The sequence below is a fragment of the Ammodytes marinus genome, assembly GCF_949987685.1.
Source record: "Ammodytes marinus genome assembly, chromosome: 8".
NCBI lineage: Eukaryota > Metazoa > Chordata > Actinopteri > Uranoscopiformes > Ammodytidae > Ammodytes > Ammodytes marinus.
The window spans coordinates 27,414,142-27,437,643 of record NC_137212.1 but is presented as its reverse complement, the minus strand read 5'-3'; the positions used below and the strand labels follow the sequence as shown (position 1 = coordinate 27,437,643).

Below are 23,502 nucleotides of genomic sequence, written 5' to 3'. Positions count from 1 at the left end.
TCCCCGACGTGGAAAGACGTACACTGCGTTCCAAATTATAATGCAAATGAGATTTTCCCAGATTTTCCTAAATAGTCGATGCAAATCACAGTCAGTATAATTTTCAAGTCATCAACCGTTAGAGTATATTTCAAATTTTATTGAACAAACCTCCCAATAATAAAAGTATGTTTTTCAAAAATAAAAAACTCCAAATGCACTTTTCCAAATTATTATGCACAACAGAGTTTCAAAACATTTTATAGGTTCTAAACAACTAAAAACTGTCATTTGTTGAATTTGAAGAATGTGGAGGTCATATTTAGTGAAATAAAAATCAATTTCAATCAAAAACATCTTAACAGGCCAAGTTACATGTTAACATAGGACCCCTTCTTTGATATAACCTTCACAATTCTTGCATCCATTGAACTTGTGAGTTTTTGGAGGGTTTCTGCTTGAATATATTTTCAGGATGCCAGAATAGCCTCCCATAGCTGCTGTTTTGATGTGAACTGCCTCCCAACCTCATAGATGTTTTGCCTGAGGATGCTCCAAAGGTTCTCAATAGGGTTGAGGTCAGGGGAAGATTGGGGCCACACCATGAGTTTCTCTCCTTTTATGCCCAAAGCAGCCAATGACACAGAGGTATTCTTTGCAGCATGAGATGGTGCATTGTCATTCATGAAGATGATTTTACTACGGAAGGCACTTTCCTTCTTTTTGTACCACGGAAGAAAGTGGTCAGTCAGATAGATAGATAGATAGGTCTTTATTTGTCATTGAACCATTACAGAACAACGAAATTGCATTCCAGTTCACACCCCCCCCCCAAGTCAGAAACTCTACATACTTTGCCGAGGTCATTTTCACACCGCCAGGGACCCTAAAGGTGCCAACCAGCTCTCTCCCCATGATTCCGGCCCAAAACATGGCTCTGCCACCTCCTTTCTGACGTCACAGTCTTGTTGGGACATGGTGGCCATTCACCAACCATCCACTACTCCATCCATCCGACCATCCAGGGTTGCACGGCACTCATCAGTAAACAAGACTGTTTGAAGATGAGTCTTCATGTATTTCTGAGCCCACTGCAACTGTTTCAGCTTGTGATCATTGTTTAGGGGTGGCCGAATAATAGGTTTATACACAACTGCAAACTTCTGGATCCTACACCTTGAGGTTCGCGGGACTCCAGAGGCACCAGAAGCTTCAAATACCTGTCTGCTGCTTTGTGATGGCATTTTAGCAGCTGCTCTCCTATTCCGATGAATCTGTCTGGCAGAAACCTTCCTCATATTACCTTTATCCGAACGAACCCGTCTGTGGTCTGAATCAGCCACAAATCTCTTCACAGTACGATGATCACACTTAAGTTTTCGTGAAATATCTAATGTTTTCATTCCTTGTCCAAGGTATTGCACTATTTAACGCTTTTAGGCAGCAGAGAGATCCTTTTTCTTTCCCATATTGCTTGAAACCTGTGGCATGCTTAATCATGTGGAACGTCCTTGTTAAGTAGATTTCCTTTGATTGGGCTTACTTAGCAAACTGATTATTATCACAGGTGTCTGAGATTGATTTCAATGATCCAAAGCGCCCTGACACCCAATACCATCCATGAGTTTAAATTAAATACAACAAATTAAATGTTTAAGACACTTAATTCCAATTTGCATAATAATTAGGAACACAGTGTATATTCTTTATTTTTTTGAGTCGGTAATCATTCTGATAAACTGCGTGCAGGCACTGTCGTTAGCGTATGTCAAATTGAACAGGTTTAAAAAGAAAAAAAAAGACGTGATAAACTTCAGATGCACTGGTGCGGCCAGTGAAAATATCTAGGCGCACACAACAGATGTTTAGGCACATGTGTGCCCTAAAGAGGCGCACTCTAGAGCCGTGACAGAGCAGACATATACAGTAAATGCACACTACAGTTTAAAAGTTTGAAATCATATGCTACATCCATGTTTTTCTTCTTTCTTTCAATAACGTATAATTCAGACACCAAATGTATCATTCTGACTGTTTTCCAGTCCAGAAAACCACAAGTGACCCTCAAACAACGGTGCTTGTAATTTCGTTCTGAATCTTTTGGAAAGCCATTTATTTCCTTACCAAAATATTCCTCAGACGGTGGGTTGTCCATGTCAAACAGCATCTTCTTGGTCAGACGTTCCAGCTCGTCTTCGGGGTGGGCGATGGGAGCGCCGCCCTGAGGAACCAGGAGAGGAACATAGTTGTGATTTGCAGAGCTGATCAAGGTAATTTAGAACACTTTCTTTTTATTTATTTCAACCTCACTGATGAATATCACATGTGGTCTATGTATGTGATACAGATGCTGCTTAAAGTGCAAAGAAGTAGTGTAGAAGGAATGCACACCCCCCCCCTCCCAAAAAAAATACGTCCACGTTCGACTTAAACATTCATAAAAACCTGACTTCAATAAATCAGGACGGATCGGCTGTCTCAAGGTCAAACAAAACACATTCAACGTAATCAACATGCAGCGGATGGTGTGGACTCTTGCCTCTCCCCCCCCTCAGAGATATCTGACCCTGGCTCAGGCCCCCAGTGGTGGTGCAAGCCCAGAAGGTTGTGTGCATATCCTTCTGTGCAATACAAGTATGTGGAAAAAAAGGAACTGTGACCCTGACTAATCCTTGGATTTTTGGAGGAATAATGATAACGGAATGGAAAAGGAGGGAGGCAAAGAAGGCATGAGAAGAAAGAAAGCTACTTTTTTTTTAAGTCTTGCACATTTTGGGGGGCGACAGGTCAGGAGATTATTTCAGTTATTTAGTCAAAAAGTCTTGAGCTCAAAGGGCTTTAGGTGTGAGCTGTGTTGAGGCCTAATCTGGGAGAGAGATTTCAGAAGGATGACATAACTCTCTGAAGAATCCTTACTTCCTCGTGAGCCCCCCCCCCCCTCTCTTTTATCATGCAGTGGGTGACATCTGCCTGCTGTGTGTCTGGATGGGGCTGACGTGTTGTGCCTGACATTTTCTGCCAATCATTCGCTTTCTCTCCCCTCCATCCCCCTTAGCTCCCGTCACAGGTATGTGTGTCCTTTGCAAGACACCCTGGAGGCCTAAACTTGAACTCTGTGCGTGCTGCGCGGTGGAGCTTTTTTTTATTTGAGAAAAATCAGTGACACTCGGATGACCTTCCCTAGATCTGGGCGGGGGCCGGGCTGGATCTTTACAGTGGATTTGATTTTCAATATTGTGACACGGGGAGCCGAGATCCGAGCTGACCTTTGAAGTGCCGCTCTTAATTATGACATCTGGGAGCAGGGTGAATGTTGGCCACCAGTATTGGTGGTCATTTATTTGTGGGTTTACTGTGTCACATAAAGGAATCAAATCAAATTTGTCAATAGGAGATTAAGAGAAAAAAAGGTGTTCAGAATGAAAGACTAATTAGAGAGGATCTCTTATTGATGGCTGCGTGCGTGCGTGCGTGTGTTTGTGCGTGTGCGTGTGCGTGCGTGTGTGTGTGTGTGTGTGCATGCGTGTGTGTGCGTGTGTGTGTGTGTTTAATTTTGAACCTGACTCTCTGCATGTGTTGGTCCAGGTTTCAAGAGTATATATGAAGCAGGTGTAATCGCTACAATACATTAAAGCAGCTACGAGTAACATTTAAATATCTTTTAAACAGCCTCATGTTTCCTCTCATAATCATAAATTACCTTGAACAGCAAACGAGACCATCAGTGCAAAGAAAGACGTTTTTATAGTTTTTTTTACTGCGTTTGGTCTGGTCGCACACCCATTCCGATTTTCGGTTCGCGCGTGCATGCTCTATGGTCACATATCCGTATTGGTCGCAGATTTCAGTGTGGCGCAGCAACGCGATTTGAGAAGCCTATCCCTCCAGGTGAGGGAAACCTTGTTTGAGACAGTTATTTGTCGTCATAATGACTGATAACGGGGCTGAACCATCAAAGAAAAAAAATGCAATGAAGAAAAGCTAAAAGGGAGAGTGATAGGCGGGCGGGAGGGCGTTGCCAAGCAACGTATACACAATTTCACGGGAGCGAACTAGACTGCAGTGTTTACTCCTAAATGAATGAGCAGTAGCCTACTAAAACAAAGTTTACTTTGCCTCACCAGCATCATCAGATTACCATTATTCATCTGAAATAGTCATTATATTTATTTACAACAACAAAAAACACATGACATTACCTCATCGTGATCCATACTAACTGCCGTCTCTCGTTCATTCGCTTTGTGTCACGGAATCTTTCAGCTCCGTGAGAGGTGACACTGCATCAACTCATCGCAATCAGGTGTGTGTAGCACTGACTGGCATTAGTTGATGCTGTGTCACTAACCACTCTCACGGAGCCGAAAAAAGTCCGGTGCCCTCACACTTTCAACACACGGACATGCACTATATTGCTTCCTGATCATTTTAATCTTGCACGCCCGGTGTTCTGACATTTTCTGCTCCCTTGTCAGATTTTGCTACCTATCAGAAAATGCTACCCTACGTCATTGGTAGTGTATAGACCAATTACCTCTATCAAACGATGCACGTTATTTTACACCACTACTCACCCTATGTAGGCCTACACTGTAGGAATATGAATATTTTGATGCTGCTTTATAACGTGTATATTGCAAAATCTGATAGGTAGCAGAAAATGACAAGTCACCGGCACGAGCTAGAAAACAGCTTCACGACAGTTGGCGTCGTAAAAATACTACCGCTTTTGTCCAAAGGGGCCGCCAACGGACAATGTTACTCGTAGTGGCTTTAAGGTTGGTAATAAAACATTTACAGTAAAGTTGGTGAGAGAAACATGCAATGGTGTACTGAGTTTATTATCAGAGACGGGGGGAGAAAAATGCTGAGCTCTGATTCGACGTCCGCGATGTATCAAGCAAATTTATGATGCATGTTTTTTTGCTGGGCCCGGCTCGGGAGGCAGAGAGAGGGCTGATAATGGAAAGCCCAAACAGTAGGCGTCATTAACTCTGAGCTATGGACATGTTTCCCCACGTGCAAATCTCTCTGCCATGTCTAGAGATCAGCCGAGGCCGGTGGCTCTTGGCATTCTAGGCACTTTGCGCCTCCTCGTCCGGGCCACCGTCACATCACCGAGGATTAGAGAAGAGATGAAAATAACATTGTTGAGTGGTCGGATATTCCTCTATTATCGACTCAAATGACATGCCATTTTGATCGAATGATACACAATGGTCAGCGGAGGGTTTACTTAAAAGAGGGGCTTGATTGGAAACTGCCTACACAAAAGAATAGAAAATAAGTATATGTTGACAACACGCGCACATCTTTGAGGGGTGTACACAAACATCTGCTCATCATCCCTGTGTTGTTAGTTTGAAACAGTGACGGGGACAATTCAACACTGTCTAATATAAGCTGCACGTTAAAAACCACATAAGAAGAGAGAAGGGAAAATGTTGCCATTACCAGAAACAGACTTTTGACTTTAAGCTTCATTTATACCTTATCCTCTCTCTTTGACACCCTGGAGCAATGCACTGCCAGAGAGTTTAAAGCACCTTGTTAGGGAGTCTTTTGTGACAGCACAGAATAATTTTTTCACTCCAATAAGAGAAAGAAATTGCTTCCCTGCATGCTTTATGATTGCTTCTCAGTTCCTCCGTTCAGCTTTTCAGAGGCAACAATAGGAACCATACAGCAAGCTGTACGTGCCGCAGACAGGGTTTTTCTTTTTCTTTTTTCAGTTACGTCTGGGTCTCAATTCGGTAAATTGTTTGCCTACGCCCTCGGGACACTCAGTTTCATTGAAGTTAGTGCTTAGATCCAGGTGACTGGGGTTAAGAGCTGCACCTAGTTTTTCCCTGACGGTTTTCCCCCTGTATGTGGAGGCTGGCTTATAGTTTCCGGTCATCTGCCATCTGCTTTTTTAATGGCACAAATCCTATCAGTTGCAATAGCCCTGAAAGGCATCCTGATAGGACTTACTATCAAATGCAATCCACTTGACAAATTATCAGAGCACGGTAAAATGCGAGACTGCTTCCAAAAAACACCAAAACAAACAATAACATCTGTAAATGACCACTGTTGCGTGCGACCTGATACGGCACGTCAGTGGAAGGTGACAAGACGAAGCAGTGTTTTTGGAAGGCCGATCACTGCCTGACTGCCACATCTATGAATAAAGCTGTGTGCTGCCACCCACTGTGGAATTGGCATTGTGTCAGAAGTGATTAAGTGAGAAGAGTGGAGTGGGGTTGGGTGGGCGAAGGGGGAGGGGGAACTTGGTACGCGCTTTCACCTGATGCCCTGACAGCATCGTGTCCCGCTAAGAAGCAAAGCTTCAGGCTTCGTCTCTACGCACTGATAGAGAGTGAACAGGAGAGACAAGCGTTCTCAGGGCATCAGGTCTTTGTTAGTGTATGATGGAACAAAGGAAAGCAAGTGAACATGAAGCAAGAGGAACTATTTCCTTATCATCACCTTCTCTGGTACAAGAACAAGAACCTGCAGATCTTAGGGGTACATTGTATCAGAGCCACCCCATGGGACAATTCTGATTTGTCAAAATTGATACATTAATTACTTTTAATTGAAAAGTTCTTGTAGATTTGTAGAATATACAGTTATGATGTTCTCCTGTCAGTAGTGCACCACAGAAGTTGACAGAGCATCTCTTAATGGCGCTTTCTCTGAAATGTCAGTCTGCCATGGGAAATGCCCAGCCAGAGGCTTGAAGCTTAGACGCCTGTTTTCCACAAATATGCACATCAACAATGTTTTCCCTTAGTTTTATATTTTCTTACACGAAAAGTGAGAAGAAAGATTAAAATGTCAGTTCAACTTTTGAGGAATCACGAGTGGTATCCCTCATATTCAGGCCAGGTTTCAAAGCAATGCAAATAAAAGACAATGAGTGAGCAACCACTATGAAGGTGCAGCACAGACCAGAATAACCAGAAAGGGGAAAAAGTACAAATGGCGTAGAGAGAAAGCCCAATGAAAAACAACCGCTAAAACAACACTAATCTGTGTCTGTAAACCTGCAGTCATCTATCAGCTGCGTCTTGCTTGTGTTTTACTCCCTGTGAGCGCCACGTCGCATCGTAAACCAAAAAGCGATTGTCTCTTTTTTTAACAATAGCTTCACATTTCCTGCACGATCAGCACAAACTAAAGAAAGACATATTTATCCACAGATTAAATGATGATGGACTTTACAATCCAAAATGCTCTTTAGTGTCAACAGAGCTGCAGCTTTCACTCTGGCTTTCAAAAGAGAGAAGCTTTAGTCAGACATTGTGGCTTTTTTGTCTGCCTAAATGACAATGGTATTATTTGAAATGGACACACTGCCTTTGAAAAAAGCAAATGGCTTATTAAAATAATAGTGATATTAACAGCAGCAGGAACAACGACAAATGGACCGTTGCACTAGCAATGGTTCAAGGGGGATTGTATTTTTTTTGTTTTTATTGGATTGGAATATCTAAAAAAGCATTTGTTGCCGCAACACTAAACGAGTGATTATAGCAGCTTAGGCGACTCTGTTTTACCCAAACAAAGAAAGGATTGCTGGATCAGTCACACTATCCTTCCAGTGAGCTAATGTGTGTGTGTGTGTGTGTGTGTGTGTGTGTGTGTGTGTGTGTGTGTGTGTGTGTGTGTGTGTGTGTGTGTGTGTGTGTGTGTGTGTGTGTGTGTGTGTGTGTGTGTGTGTGTGTGTGTGTGTGTGTGTTTTGTGAAAAGGCAGGCAACAGTATGTTGTGCGTCTAGAATGAAACATATGGGTAAAACACTTGTACTTTTTGATATGCTTTTTAAGGCGAGACACTGCAGTTGGATAGGGTAAATGTTTTACTTATAGATATTATTGTGAAACTTTGCTACTTTTTCGGAAATGTTTGAATAAATATTCACATTAAAAATACCTTATGATGAGTAAATTTGTATATTTTTAAAAACAGAAAATCTATATGTTGGACAAAGCCAGAGATTAAATCATTATCTTATTATTAAAATATGTTAGAGTCCAGAGTTTTTACAGAAAATATTTTTACAGCCTTTTTTAAATTTTATGAATCAAAAAATACTATGCTGAGATAATGGCCGTTAAAGATTGTTGTATAGGAGAAAGCTACAGTACGTTTAGTAAAATAAACACGTACATCTCCATTTTTTACCCTTTAATTACATAGTATGAAGGAAGATGGGGTGGTAGGATGTCCTAGAGGTAAGGTGGCCGACCAGTAACCATGAGGTCGCTGGTTCGATCCCCGGCACCGGACCGGAGGGTGTTAGTTGTAAAACTAGCAGAGGCTGGTATTGCGTCTACGGTGCCCACCATCTCTACCATTGTGTCCTTGAGCAAGACACTTAACCCCAAAACTGCTCCAGGGGCGCTGTACTATGGCTGACCCTGCGCTCTGACCCCCTCTGGAGTGTGGGAACTTGAGAGGGGATATGCGAAAAGATGAATTTCAATGTGCCTCGTGTACAACTGACAATAAAAATAACTTAACTTAAGACGCGTTATAGAAGCAAAACAGACAACAATCTTAAAATTTACCAAAGTTTGAAAAAACTATGATATGCCTGCAGTGTCATGCCTTGAGAGCTGCTGCATTATAACGCACATCATATGTATTGGATTCCATACTGCAGAGGTCCATGTTCTCAGCTGCTTTTCAAAGACTGTGTTACTTACGTCACAGTAGTGCTTTTAAATAGTAAACCTTGGAGAGCACCTCATAGCTGTGAGTCAATTGTCCAGGCTAATACAAAGGGACTGCTCTGTTTTGATGACACAAGATGCCAATCTATCAAGTGTTTACATTCACTATTTGTGGAAAAGTTGCTTTTTCTGTAAAAAAAGGAATCGCATGTTAGTGGCTTTATGTAATCCAGTTAATGAATTTGCTTCGTGTAAAGTTAAACAGGTTACGAGTAATCGGTAATGCGGTTCACTTTGAGAGGCACCATCACAGCGCTGCCTATTGAGCTCAAGGCCAGCGTCTGAGGAAGCACAGATAAAGTATACATTCTCTCCAAACAAAATAGGTCATGCTGTTTCAGCTCCAATTAAATGCAGAGGGAGAAAAACAGTCAACTGTATGAAGCAGAGTAGAGTGCGGAGCAGCCAAACGATAATTAAAAATTAACCAATTCCATAATTGTCATTTTTCCACAGCCATTCAAATCGTTTGCTGTAAACCAAATTCATATAAAAGGGGATGACTGTTCATAGACATGTAATGTATGTAGAAAGGGGGGGGGGCTTTCAATGTTTGTAAGATTGTGCGTGTGAAAACTAGGTCATCTGTTTGGAACTGACACATCCCCCTGCAAACAGATATTTGAAAATCGGAGAGAGTGTATAGAGGGGAGCCACAAGCAATGTGAGAGAGAAAAAAACTATTACAACAAATGACTGCACAAATTGATGGGACGGCGATAAAACTTATATGGCGTCTCTTTGTATACCATTGCGATCCTGTGTGAACGGAGCAAACACCATATTACACAGGAAGCAGGATTTAAATGGGTTTTGGTCAAAGTTATTTCCCTGTTGTTTCCTATGTGGTAGCACAGATCTATATTTAAAAACACATGTGGTGGACGTAATGAAGATTCTTACAGTTTATGGCTTCAAGTCTATGTTATGGCGAGATGCACTTCCCTTTTGTAATACAGTGTTGTCTAGCTCCTGTGTTATTTGACCTCTTAAGCAAACCATGATATGTCCCTCGCCTTCCCTCCTAAACAACTACAAGGTTAGTCTGAATGACACCCTGAAGGATATCTAGGTGACCGAACCACTAGAATGATGGAGCCAACAGTACACAATGCCAGATGCTATCCTTGATGAGAGAGAAAAGAAATGTTTAGAAAGTGCACACGTTCCATGGACTCTGAGCGTAGGGCAGATGAGGGTCATTTTGTGGAGGGAGGATGTGAAGAGGACAGAGAGGAATCTAGTTAACGCAACAGTCAAAAAAAACTGAGAAAACTTGTTAAAGTGCAGTTAGGTGATGAAGCTGAGACAGGACACTTGTCCAGAAGGAGCCAGCAGGGGCCACTGTTTATGCAGGTGCGATTTTTAAGCTGGCTGGTGTCTGACTCAACCAAAGACAACTTCATACCTTCATGTAGTAGATTGTTAAGTGGGCTGTTATCAACGCATTGCCACAGTCAAACAATTTCCCTCATTCCAATACTTTTTTCAATTAACAAAGTAAGAATTCTCCACATCTACATCTCTCCTGTACAATTGTACAGCTCTTCCTTTTTAAAGAACAAATCCTTGAACATGTTTCTTTTTTTAATGTATTTAGATTTTTCTATAACATTTTTTTGACTTTCTTTTACTTGTCTTCTCTATGTTATTGTATATATGTTATATGCTCCATCCGACCAAAGCCATTCCTTATATGTTTAAACTTACTTGTCGTTCAATGTGATTTAATCCTAATTCCACCAATTTAAATCTACGAGCCACACTGTCAAAATACAGACACTACAATGAATGAATTAACTGTTGTCATATGACCAAGAGTCAACAGGACTGCCCCACAGAATCTGAAAATAATCACGTTTAAAGGCTGCAGAATGATCTCGGGACCGCGGGATACATCAGCATCTCTTCACTATACGGAGCAGAGAGGAGAGGAGAGGAGAGGAGAGGAGAGGAGAGGAGAGGAGAGGAGAGGAGAGGAGGGAGGTTCGCAAACAAGCAAATAAACAAACTGCTCAGACATTTGAGATTGCCGGGGCTCACTGAACTGCAATGACAGGTATCGATCGGGCCCGTTATTTACCAGCCATGCTGTGCGTCTCAGGAGGGGGCCAGAGAAGCGGAGGGTGGCAGGCCCTATTATTTATGAACGCTTATGTGACATGCACTTCTGATCTACTGAGGGGTTACCACTGACCCAATCAACCGGCCAATCAACAAACTAACAAAAGAAAAATACCATAATAGACAACGCAGCCGTTGTTTATCTTAAAAAGGAACCTACAATGCCCCACACATGAAGGAGCATTACTTTAACCCAACGGGCTGACATTGTCTTGGTTTATAGTCAAATCAATCTAATTTGTAAGGTCCAGTTTATAATAAGGGGTTCAGCTTTAAACATTGAGACTTTTTAGTTGTAGAAGGTTTTATCGTGTGCACAATTTCATGACGGATGGAAAATAGTAGAATTGCATTGGTGTTTATTTTGTTATTATACACCAAGGTTATCATTAAAAAATTTCCAAAATCATCTTCTGCTCCACAGGTATTTGCCATGAGGAAAAACCTGGGATGTTTTATTATTTGTATGCTTACAGTCCATCTGTGTGGTTAAATTGGGTTCGAAATTAAAATCAATTCTTCCATGCGAGTGCATGTTGGCACTACCACAAACTCTCAACCAATGGAACTGCCTAAAACTTGTGGTCAAAACTTCTAAGGTGCACCGACATTTTTCAGCTGATGGTTTGATCCATCTTCAATGAATTCGTTATTGTTTTATTAATTTAGCAGCTATGGAAATGGCTTTACAATGAAAAGTTCTCAATCAATCACCTTCATCTAAGGTCATTAATCCAATACCTAGTGATATGATACTTTTGAAGTTGAGTCGCAATGATCATAAGTTATTCAACCTAATTAATATCAGACCATTTTTATATTTGCCAAAAACTACAACAAAATACCCTAAACTTTGACTCTTAAATCACTCTACAATAACATATTCATCAATACTACTAATGCCTTTGTTACGGTTAATGCGCTCAGTATTTTTTTGTAGCTTATGGCTAAGTTAGCATTGTAGACCTGTTTACAACCATGTTTAAAGCCTGGCCGCAACTATTGGCAGGAAGCTTTCTGATGTGTTGGCATGAGAGCATGAAATATAAGGAGATCCACCCTCCAACACTCCACCCCGAGGATCAGGTCTAGAGGTCTGACCTTTACTTTATGAAACATTCTGTAACCAGAGCTTGTGTGGTCCACCTCCTAACGACATGTCATACAACAACATGGTAGTAGTCACAGCACTAATCATATACAGTAGCTTGTTACATGTGCCAGAGGAATCCAACTCATCCATGTTACAAAGTCTGACCTGTAGAATGAGTGTTGCATGTTTACGAGGTACAACGGATATGTGCCACTCGATTTAACATTGCAATCTGACATGAGCAGGGAAGTTGAGAAGATTTAACAGCCTCATGAGTCTCTTCCCCCTACTATGTGATATGGTCTCCGCATGGAATCCAATGACAATTTTATTTCTTAACTTAATATTTACACTACCTGCTGCTTTCTTATTTTTTTGTAATTAGAATGGGGTTGGCTTTGTGCCATTAGCTGTATCCGCTGTGTGAACATATACTGAAATGGTATGCAGCCCTGTAGCCTTTAAGAGGCTAAAGAGTTCCTGCTCTAAAGCTGTGCCCTTTAGAGATTCTACTCCGATCCCCCAAAAGTACCCCAAACTCACTATTGATATTTTGAAACCTCAAAAAAGTTCACAGACTAGTTTAAAAAACATCAACAACAAATTGTCATGCACATCCCAACCTCATCCTTCCCCGATGCAGCTTTCAGAAAAAAAACATATCTACGATCTTTATACAGTATATATTTAAAATAGTAATGTTTAGAGCCGTCGTATTCATGCAGCTCACACAAGGAGTCAATTTGGATGACTCAATGTTTTGGTGTTCACCCCATGGAAAAGGTGATACTTTTTCAATTAGGTCACCAATATTGACATATGCTAATGTTTTTTTATGCAGTTAAACTTTCTATTTTATGTAGGACTCCTGTTGCTATCACAACACTGAAATAGAAACATCGCAATGTTTCTGGTCAGTCCCCTAGCAACCGTGTTTTCACAACTTAAATCCGAGTTGTTTATCACTAGGTGCCCTATGGAGCACTATTTGTATCAGCTGGTCCCCGTTTAGTTTGTTCCAGTGTATGCACAATACAAGAAGATGCAGTTGTTATGTGAGCACCAATGTGCTATTCTCTGGTCTAAAAGGTGTCACGCATGCACACACACACACACGCGCACACACGCACACTCCCTTCAAAGCATATTTAAGAGGTGTCATTTTGCTTAAAGCTTCACTTTACATTCATTGAAATTGGTACACAGAAATAGAAATCATGGTTTTGTCCTTCAAAAACAGAGTCTCGTTTGAAAAGCATTAAAACAATTGTGTTGAGGTCCACAGTGAGAATTACGGCTGCTTTTAGTTAACACTTTAGGGTTTATCAAAATAGACAGCAGTTGTAAGGAATTCTAATGAAGTATTTCCTTCTTTTTCCTGTAGCCCGAAAGGGAAATTTGGTGGTTACTGTCACAAAACACACACAAATATTTGGATGAGCTTTCCATGTAATGGTTTGATGGTGCTGTGGAAGAGATGAGCATATATCAGGTGGTCAGGTATATAGTGAATGTGTATTATATCAATAATGATCTCAGTCAGAGTTAAAAAAAATATAGGACTATTTGTTTTAAACAAAGAATAGAATAACTACTTTGTTTGTTTTGGTGTAGAACAAGGTGCAATTTGTTTCAAGCACCCATATTAAAGATCACAAGGCTGCAGCTAACATGTCTTCATCTTGTCTGAGCCCTGGGCTCTCACTTTGTAGTTGCGCGTGAGTAACTCTGCACCAAGCAAAGAATCCAGCAGAGCTGGTAACCCTGCACTCAGTCAGCTTGCTTTTTAGAGAGCTGCAAATAGTTCCTTAAGCTAGGGCAACTAGGGTCAATCACCTGAAGAGAAGTCATCACGTATCGTTTATGCAGCAAATGTGATCGCTTTTCCAGGCATGAATATAAGTGAACTCCTGAATGTGAAAGAACAGCTTTTATTTATCTTTACTGTAAAATTACACACCACAAAATAAAGACGATAAACGATAAAAAAATGTTGAGGTTCAATATAGTAGAAACAAAAACATGGGCCACTGTAAGTGCCAAATAATTTATTTTTGAGGTGTTACCCAGGGGTATAAACGGGATCCCCTTTCATTCCCTATTTTCACCTCTGGGAGATATCTTTCAGTGATATTTAATAATGCTGACTACCATTGATATGAGGATGATAAACAGCTGTATGCTACATTGTAATCTGGTAGAACCTAAATTCTGTGTTACTTGCCTTGCTGATATTGAGTCTAAAGATTCCCTGCACTGAAATCCTAATAAATACCCCTCCTGGTGCCAGAACTTGTTTACAGTCTTGTCTAATTATTGTATAATGTCTAGCTAAAAGCCTCGAATAATCAAGACCTAATTTTTGACTCAAGGCTGTTTTTTGGTGCCCATGTGACTGAAGTGGTGCAGACTTGTTCCATTCAATTGACTATTTTTATAATTTTAATTTGCTATCATTTTATCACATTTTTTGTTTGTACTTTGGATTTTATTTTATGTTGGACTGCATTCGAATTGAATGTGTCCGTAAAGATAAATTGTATTGATTATTACTTTGCTGTCAAAGATAATTTCTCAAGTTATGTTCACAGACAGTGAATACAATATTTTGAATTTCCACAGGTGTTAGTAGTCGCACCCTTTTTGATATTTGTAATTTTTGTCTTACTTTTGCACACATAGTTTTGGGAGATTAAGAACAGTATTAAAATGGTCTTCACGACACATCCTGACGGCAACATATGCAAATGTTGTGTTGTGGGTCAAAAGGCAAAGTGGCCAGTGACCAGAAGGCTGAGGCACGTCAGATATTTAGACATGTGTGACAGTTGAAACCATCATTGACCTTGGAGGGGGCTTTTACTGACTGCAGGGATTGAGCAGTTCAAAATAATCCTCCCCTGTCAAACGTCACTCAAGCTCAGCAATAACAGAAGTCATCATCCAGCTTAGCTTTTCCTCCATTTTCGGGAAAATAGGCGGAGAGACTCGTGGAAAATCGGTATGTTAACCGGCAGCCATGAAATCTGTAAATGTTTTCCACTACAAAAGAAATCAAACACTGGTGGATTTTGGGTAATTAAGCGTCCTTGGAGCCTGTTGATTGGAGAGGCTGTTCTTACACCTTCACTTTACGTGTGAGCCTGAACGCATCAGGGGATTGGGTGACAGCGGATGACGTTGGGTGAGATGGGGTGCAGAGCAGGCGAGCTAATCACAACAAGTTTAGATCATAGAATCCATTCAAGGCGTTCATTTTGGACTTCTAATGACACTGACCTTCTATGAATACCCGCAATTATGTTGAAATTATCTCTTGAATAAAGTCCTCAATCAAAGTCACAGACCCCCCTACTGTGAAAGTCTCGGGTATTACATAAAATAACCATTAACTCTAAGCGCCTGGATAACAAATATGTAAATAGTGCCTTTAATTTACCATGTTCTGATTTATGTACACAACAGATTAAATGAGGCACAACCCACTTCTTTTAAGCAGATTTAACACCATTTTCTAAAAGGTTATGCACATGTCATGACATTGGGTCAAGCAGAGTGATGATCATAAAAGCAAATATGGCAGATTTTGCTTTCAGTCTAATCTTGCTTTTATCGTCTCTTTGGGTTCTTTTGTATTAAATATCTGCCATAATAGACACAAATAAAAAAAATAAAAAAGGGTCGGGTCAAACATAATGTGACATCACAGAGACATTTACATCACATGGTTCAGCTCAATATGTGCATTGGTTATCCCATATGTTTTAAAGCATTCAAATAAAGCAAGGGGGAATAATGCAGAGAGCCTATTAACTTGCAACAGTATATCCTTGGGAAAGAAAGACAAATATATACAGCGTACCCGCTGTATCTGTAAAATTAGTGATTTGCTTTTATCTGGAATCAAAGAGATGCTCACAAATCTATTAAACGCCACCTTTTGTTTTTTAATAATGCATCATACTGGGACCAAAGCGAGCTTTTCAAGCAAAATGTAGACCTTTGTTTTGAACAAATATAATTAGACTTATTTTTAAGATACTGTGCAATGTTGAAGCTAATTTGTATTTAGTAAAGCACAGTCCTTGATGAGCTATTCCCATAGGCTGGGAGGCCCAGTTTGTATTTTGAACCAGCATAAAATCCTTGAATTAAAGAAAACTCAAGGGCCTTTTCACTTTCCAGAGATTGTCGACGGCTGGATGTATTGAGATTAGAATAGCTGTCTCTGTGGCATTGACTACTCTGTACTAAGGGACGACAGCATTTTCTAATTTTTCTCAGTTGTGTACAGTTCTATAAAAAGGTCTATGCTGGATCCAACGTCTTGCATTGCTTCTGCATGCTTGAAGCTAGGCCTATGACAGTATCATACCGCTCCTGCCAGGATAGTATGTTTTGATTATTTACAACATTATATAAATGTTTCTTGTTTAAGTTTGTATTAAATTCCTTTGTATGCATTAAATGGTACATGTGACACTTTTTAACAACGGAAAAACATTTATGGTCCTGGTCCACAAGAAAACGAAGACATCCCAGTCAAATTGACTGTTTACTAAGTAAGCCCTGCCCCTTAGTAACTGTTGCTCAGCTCCAATCAAACGTTCCATTTTGGCACAGCACATAATGCAATTGAAAGTCATAAAAATGACAGACAGAGGAGGTAGCCAGAACCAAGCTTCTCATTTCAAGCAACAAGAAGATGTTATGCACTGCAGCTAGCTTGATAATAACTGAGTTAACTTTGACTTTATGAGAAAAAGTTGTTCAAAGTTTGCTTATTTTAAAACAAGAACCCTTTTTAAAAGGTTTCTTAAAAATGAACTGGATTGATAAGTAACAATATGCTAAGAAAAAAATTAATTGGGGATTTAGCTACAAGTCCCAAGTAAATGCATAGGATGTGGATTTAAGAAGCTGTATTGTTCTTGTATTTCAGTGTTTGAGTAGTACGTTCTAGTGTATAGAATAGTACGATATGTATATTTTCCAACAGTATGTTTCACCTTAGGAGAGGAGGACTAACTGATGAGTATGGTAGCTTAAAGGTTATCTAGGGTAATGTTGGCTGTTGCTGCTGGAATGTAAACTAAAGTGCTAATGTTACCCTGAAAGCTGAGAGCATCCTGGATCGGCTTCCACAAAATGAGGGTGATGCTATGGAAGGCATGTGCTAGTTGTGAACAACTTTTTATTTAAATTTTATGTAACCTATAACCGCTTAAAACTAGTAGTAAGTAAGTCAATAATGTGCTTCTTTGAGCTGAAAGTAACACTGTTACTACTGTAGGTAGGTAGTCAGCTAGTTATGTATACACAGTATATACTGTGTATATATAACTGGTTTTATATAGCGCCTTTCAAATTAAGCCAAGGACGCTTTACAAAAGTACAGTAAGATGAAAAGAAAGTAGTAACACAACAAGGACTGAAAAATAAACAATTAAACTAAAACTAAAAACACAATAAAAAACTGGTGGCTCAATTGAATGGGACAAAGTTAACAGAGGCCAAAGTCCTAAGTAAAGAGATGCTTCTGAAGATGTTTTTTAAAGTGACCATATAGCTAGATACAAGTCATCTGCCATAGAATAGTTTAGGGTACAAAAAATGGGTTGAATTGGTTTCCTTCCCATGTTTTTTTGGGCTAAGTCTCAGAGAAATATAACCTTAAATATCCTAAACAAATCTGCTACCTTTTCTTTGACAAAGCCAAGCTGAGTTGGTTCAAGCATCCAATCAGGACACCTCCACACTCCTCCCTGTGGAGGTATTCCAGGGATATCTCATGGGGAGGAAGCCCCGGGGCAAACCCTAGAACATGCTAGAAGGATTAAATATCCCAGCTGACCTGGGAAGGCCTTGGGATTCTCCTAAGGGAGCAGGGAGACATGGCATGGGAAATGGATGCCTGAGCTAATGTGCTTAGCCCAAAGCCACCAATTCAGAGTAGGAAACGTGGCAGCAAAATGATGAACAGGGTACATGAATGGAAGGGTGGATGGATTGACTGTTGCCTCAGCCAAAGTCATTTTTGGTTTTAAATAATGTTTACATAGTAACAACTTAAATTTATGCCAACTGATTAATGAAGTAGAGTGTGTTATAATGTGTATTTTTCTAATTTCTAGATTGCAAACGCTCTGTCTCTACCACTCCCTTTCACAGAATTTACAAAAGCTACGTTGGCCTTCAAGGACAAGAAGCTAGTAACTAAAGATGGCATCATCCACCTCTGTCTCAAATCTTTCCACAAAATAAAGTGATGAGGTGAAGATGTATTTAGTTATTTATTCTATAGTACTTCTTCTTTGTTTTAAACAGGTGCATTTCCCAAGGACACCCACTATATACTGTATATAAAAACGTGTAAGCCTGTTGAGTTTTTCCATAGAAACATGGTGGTGCAACATGGCAGCCTGCCCTGCTCCTATATGCATTTAAAAGGCCCATTCTAATGTTATAAAATAAAAATCTTACCTTTGGTGGAACAGCTGGTCCAGCAGTGTAAGGAGCCAAGCTTGGCGGTACATCTGTGATATAGGTTTTCTTGGGGCCTGGAGGTTGGTATGTTTGGGCAGGGGCCGGCTCAGGTCTTCTGGAGCTTAAGGCACCTACTTGGTGAACTCCTGGATGGGGCTGTTCTTGATATGCACCCTGAGCCATCGAGGAGAAGCCAGGCTGTGGTGGCCCGTAGGCAAAGTCGGGACCTTTGGGCTGGGCGGGCATGTACTGCACTTGTGCGGGGCTGCGAATGGGCATCTGGCCTACAAGTTGCCCACCGGGGGCTTGATGCTGGGGTCCCGGCTGGGCTGACCTCACCTGGACATTGAAAGTGGGCTGACTTGGGGTTGAAGCTGTAGCGTAGGAGGCCGGGACAGGCTGGGGTGCTGTGTGACTTTGAGGCTTAGGTAGAGTGCCAGAAGAAGAGAGCCCCCCGGGACCCTGGGGTTTGGGCGTAGACTTCTTTGTGGCCGTCAGAGGCGGCTGGGTTGGAATGACCATACGCTTGTAACCGGTCACTGGAGCACTGGGGGTGGAGACTGCTGACGATCCAGAGTTCTGAAAATAAGCAGAAAGGTTTGACTCCAGTTAAAACAACCAAATGACCCTACTGTTAAATGAAAAAAACATGTTGTACTCCATGGGCTGCAAAAGGACATCTAAAGACAAAGGTGAACTTGACATTTTTTCCCTATGGTGCTGCTACAGGAAAAGTCAGAGGATCACGATTGATCCTCTGGGAACCATAAACGTCTGTACCAAATTAGATGCCAATCAATCCGGTAGATGGATAATTGAAAACGTTGACCTGTTGGTGGCGTTTAAAGAAAACTCCGGGATCACTAAAGTCAGTAGGATTCATCCCTTGAATGTGTGTAAAAAAACATGAACAATCTATTAACTAGGTGGGTAGCGAGGGATGCTGCAGGATGGCTTAAAACAACATTGTAAATAACAAGTAACTTTATAATGAAATCCTGCTGAGTGGTAGAAATACTACAGTTGTATTTAACAGCAATTTACTGATACTGTTTACGCTCAAATGGCTATCCACCCCGTCTCCCCAGAGTCAATTACAAGGCTACCTCGACAGCAGAGGCTCTACACTGTCCACGACCAGCCATAATCTATGGCTAATAAAGCAGGAGGGGAAGCGATAAATTGTTTGGCAGAGGACGACATGACAACAGATTGGCAATGGCGCTTGTGCTGACTGCAGCTGTTTGGACGGGGAACGATGTTAAATCACTGAGATTTGTGGCGATGATGTTCCTGGTAAGAGAAGACTGCAAAGCAAGCAACACAACCCAGTGCTGGGATTCTCACCAACTCAACAACTGTGGCATTTATAATCACACGAAAAAAAGTATAACAAAATATATATCAGTGAATAACACTGTTTCACTCAGATGTCAGAGGGTTTCGCCCCGAGTGTCTCTCATGTAAGTAATAATTGTTTTTCCCTACCACTACATATCGGTGTCAGACGTTCAGCCAGTCTAAAAAGGGTCTATCATTAACCTTGGATGGCCTTATTAGGTTATCGCCCCAAGCCAAAAATCAGAGTCAATTACTAAATTTGCAGCACTAGGGGAACAAAAAATGAACACTTGTGTTTTTTAGACCCTCTGTAACTCAGTTTGATGAGATGTCTTCTAAATTGGGGCAGAGCAACAATTCCAATCGATCTCCTTTAAAAGTTGATCAAAGCACGCTGCATAGAAATGCCCCAAATAACTGTTTTGCTGCTATACTCCTTTGTGATTCCTTGCTGGAACTGATAAAAAAAAAACTATTTTGTTGTAATTCTATCAGTGTGAAAGTATAGAGTAAAATGTAGTATGTGGTCCTACTAATGTACGGAGATAAAAAAGAATTTCAAGTTTTGGTAAAGGAGCTGCATGCATCAACTTTGTCTAAATCCCATCTAATCTAAGTCAGAGGGGAGCCCCTGAGGAACCATTAAAAGCTCCAGAAAAGATGTTCTGCTCTCAGTGATTAGTGCTGATGTTTATTTAAAAAGTGTGTCTGTCTGCATATGTATGGAAAAAAAATCTCCACTATGCCCTTTAGGAAGTGAAATTACTTAATTTAAATGTTTCATGGGTTTTAAATACTGTAGATTATTAATTTATCTTTAAGGCTTTGGAAGCTACAGTAGCACTTAGTTAGCAATGCAGTGGAAATGCAAATTGGCCCCCTCAAAATAATTACACTGTCATGGTACATTTTCCACAAATTACATTAAGAGAATGGATTCACCACTTCCTGAGGAAGATGAAACTAATCAAATGCCTACAATCTGAACAAAAAATGCCTGTGTAGTGGAAAGGATTTCCATATGAACTAAGCTATGGTGCCATGGGCTGCAAGCCTTTGACCTGTCAATGTTATTCAGTATGGTCCGAGATAATACCATGGCTACAGAGTGAAGAATTTGTCAAGTAGCATAGTTTGACTTGAGCTCATTTGCATATTAAAATTCATTTTCAAAGAAACTTGTAATACAAAAAATGTTAATTTTCATGGATACTTTCATTGTGTAAAGTTTCATTTTGAAAGGACTAAATGAAAAAAATAGCCCTATTGGGATTTATTGGTGTCTCGCCTTATTGGCACACACCTCGGATTGATGAAAATTAAACATATTTCCCCAACTAGGATTTCTTAGGACTTTTAGTATGTTGTTCTGGACACCTCATAGAAATTATCTGAGCTGAAAAAAATTATTTTACAATGTATTCTATTTTTGGCCCTAAAATGCCTTACTTTGCCTGGCCTATAAGGCAGCATATTTCCTTCACCCATTACAACACTTATTTACTCAGTGTTTGTTATGATTACCATGTGAAATGGTTCTAATCATAAAGGAGATCCTTTTCAAGTCAGAACATGATGTTTTCCATGTTTTAATTACATATTTTTGTATCATCACATACGTATGTCATTGTTACGTAAAAAAAATCATTTCATCTGTGATATCACAAAACCATTTAACTATTACACGACATCTATTCATTTTGTTCAATAAGGAAACATTTCTAGCGATATCATGATATCGATATGTTGTATGATAATATGAAAAAGTGCATATAAAATCAAATAAATTGAAGAGCAGTGACTTGTTTGGTAGATACAACTCCTTTTAAAAAATGACATAAGATTATATAACCAACAATTCATTTTTGGTATTTTGTGACCTTCCTTGCAGGCAGTTTTTAAATGTAAGTGTCTGCCCTAACATATAGCATCAGTTTGAATGCACACTGTGTAGTTGTTGTTGTCTCTAACATCCCTCAGCACACAAACAAACACACACTTTTTAAAAAGTTTTCCCTAACGCCTTCAGAAAAGTTAACCCTCACTCCATAGTGTAATTCAGACTGACTTTGCAAACAACTTAAGTGTGAAATTTCACAGAGACTCAAGAAAGCCTTTTGACACATTCAAAAAGATTAGGAGAGACTATACAAGCCTTGGGGGGCTGAGTAAAACTGTTAACTTTGCATTTCAAACCACGAGGGTGGGGGGGGGGGATTTTTTTTCTGAAGCAAGCTTGGGGAAAACCCCTTAAGAGAGAGAAGTTCTCAATCTTCTCAGACTCATCTAAAACCTTGGATATTTTGCACTCAACTTTTCCCGGCTTCCTTATTCATACACAGCAGACACTCTCGACTATTGCCTTCTACAGTCCATTTGCATCCGTCTGTTTCAGCACTTATACACTTTGACCATGGAAGAATTCCCAGTCAACGTTTAAGAATTCAGAGATCTTCCCTCCACATCTCTGCACAATCGGGCACAATAGTCACATTTAACAATCCGTCAGGCTCAATACAGTCATGAAATTGAGGGTATCAATTCACTTCCTAAAATAGTTTGAGATAAGGCACATTAAAATATGATTAAACAATGTCTCTGTGGAACATGGAAAGACCTCTAGCTGTTTTGAACTATCTTTCCGTTTTGCAGATAAAGTGTGTTATACACATATTGGGAACTTGTCACTGTGTATTTCTTTATCTGCCTATCTGATTCTTTTTTCCTTTTTTTTTCTCTGCTCCTTCAAGTGATATTTGCATGACAACCCTTCATTTTTATGAGGGAATATTTCAGCAATGTTTCGACCCATGTCTTATTAATTAAATGTTCAATGGGTGCCCTGTATCACATATGTCATGAAAGATTACCACTGTGACTGGTATTATTACCATAATTGTACTGTGTAATGGTATTGTATGTAACTGCATGTGCTTTCGGTGAAACAAGCACATGTGGTGTTATTGAATTAAATTAATGTGCATTGTTTAAAATAATGAAGCAACCACGACTACTCACAATAATACTAATTACTTCCTATTCTCAAGGCTTTTTTTCTCTTGATGTCACTGCTACGATATTTGTTCTGAGGCTTCTGACGTTAGCACAGTTTATCATTTTGAAAAGGAAAAATAGGGATTTTATAATAGATACAGTAAATAGATATTTACATTGAGAAAAAAAAAGCTAGCCCACCCACCTCAAATATTTTGAGGCTGATGCTGATAAAGATCTAGATATTTGGCGGCTTTAAATAACAAGTTAACTATATCCCGGACGGGACCTTTTTTTGCGTCACATAAAAACATGACATCAGCACACAAACAAACAATCTCAGTCGTATCCCTCGTAACTATCAGCGCTGTCTGGTAGACAAACTGGTGAAGTTGTTTCGAAATGACCTCAGACCTAGTTTGGTATTTCAGTGCTGCAGTTTCTGGTAACTTAAAGCTCCCATATTGTGCAAATGCACTTTTCCGATGTTTTTGAACATACTTATGGGTCTACTACGGTGTGCCTACAGACTGCCAAAGTAAAAAAAAAAGAAAGCTCTCTCCTTTTCTCACTCTCCCCTTTTCTGAAACCCTCCACTTCTCCACCCAATATACTCCAGTCAGAATTCTCCCCGTTTCTGACGTCAAAACCAGAAGCTTCCACTGTGCAGTCCACCCCCCTATTTCTTATTGGTCCACGGCCCCGAGATCCTCTCGAAAAATATTCCTTCACCCCCATGTTGTTTGCTTGTTGCTAAGCGACA

General features: G+C 40.2%; 1 protein-coding gene across 1 annotated transcript in view; it reads right to left on the bottom strand.

The window, feature by feature from the left end:
- Positions 1–23,502, bottom strand: part of lpp (LIM domain containing preferred translocation partner in lipoma) — a 157,928-nt gene that overhangs the window by 45,882 nt on the left and 88,544 nt on the right. The window contains exons 7-8 of the mRNA XM_080032954.1: positions 18,402–18,983; positions 2,104–2,200 (exon numbers count right to left, since the gene is read on the bottom strand). Coding sequence (XP_079889080.1) covers positions 2,104–2,200; positions 18,402–18,983 — 679 coding nt within the window. The remainder of the gene's footprint in view (positions 1–2,103; positions 2,201–18,401; positions 18,984–23,502) is intronic.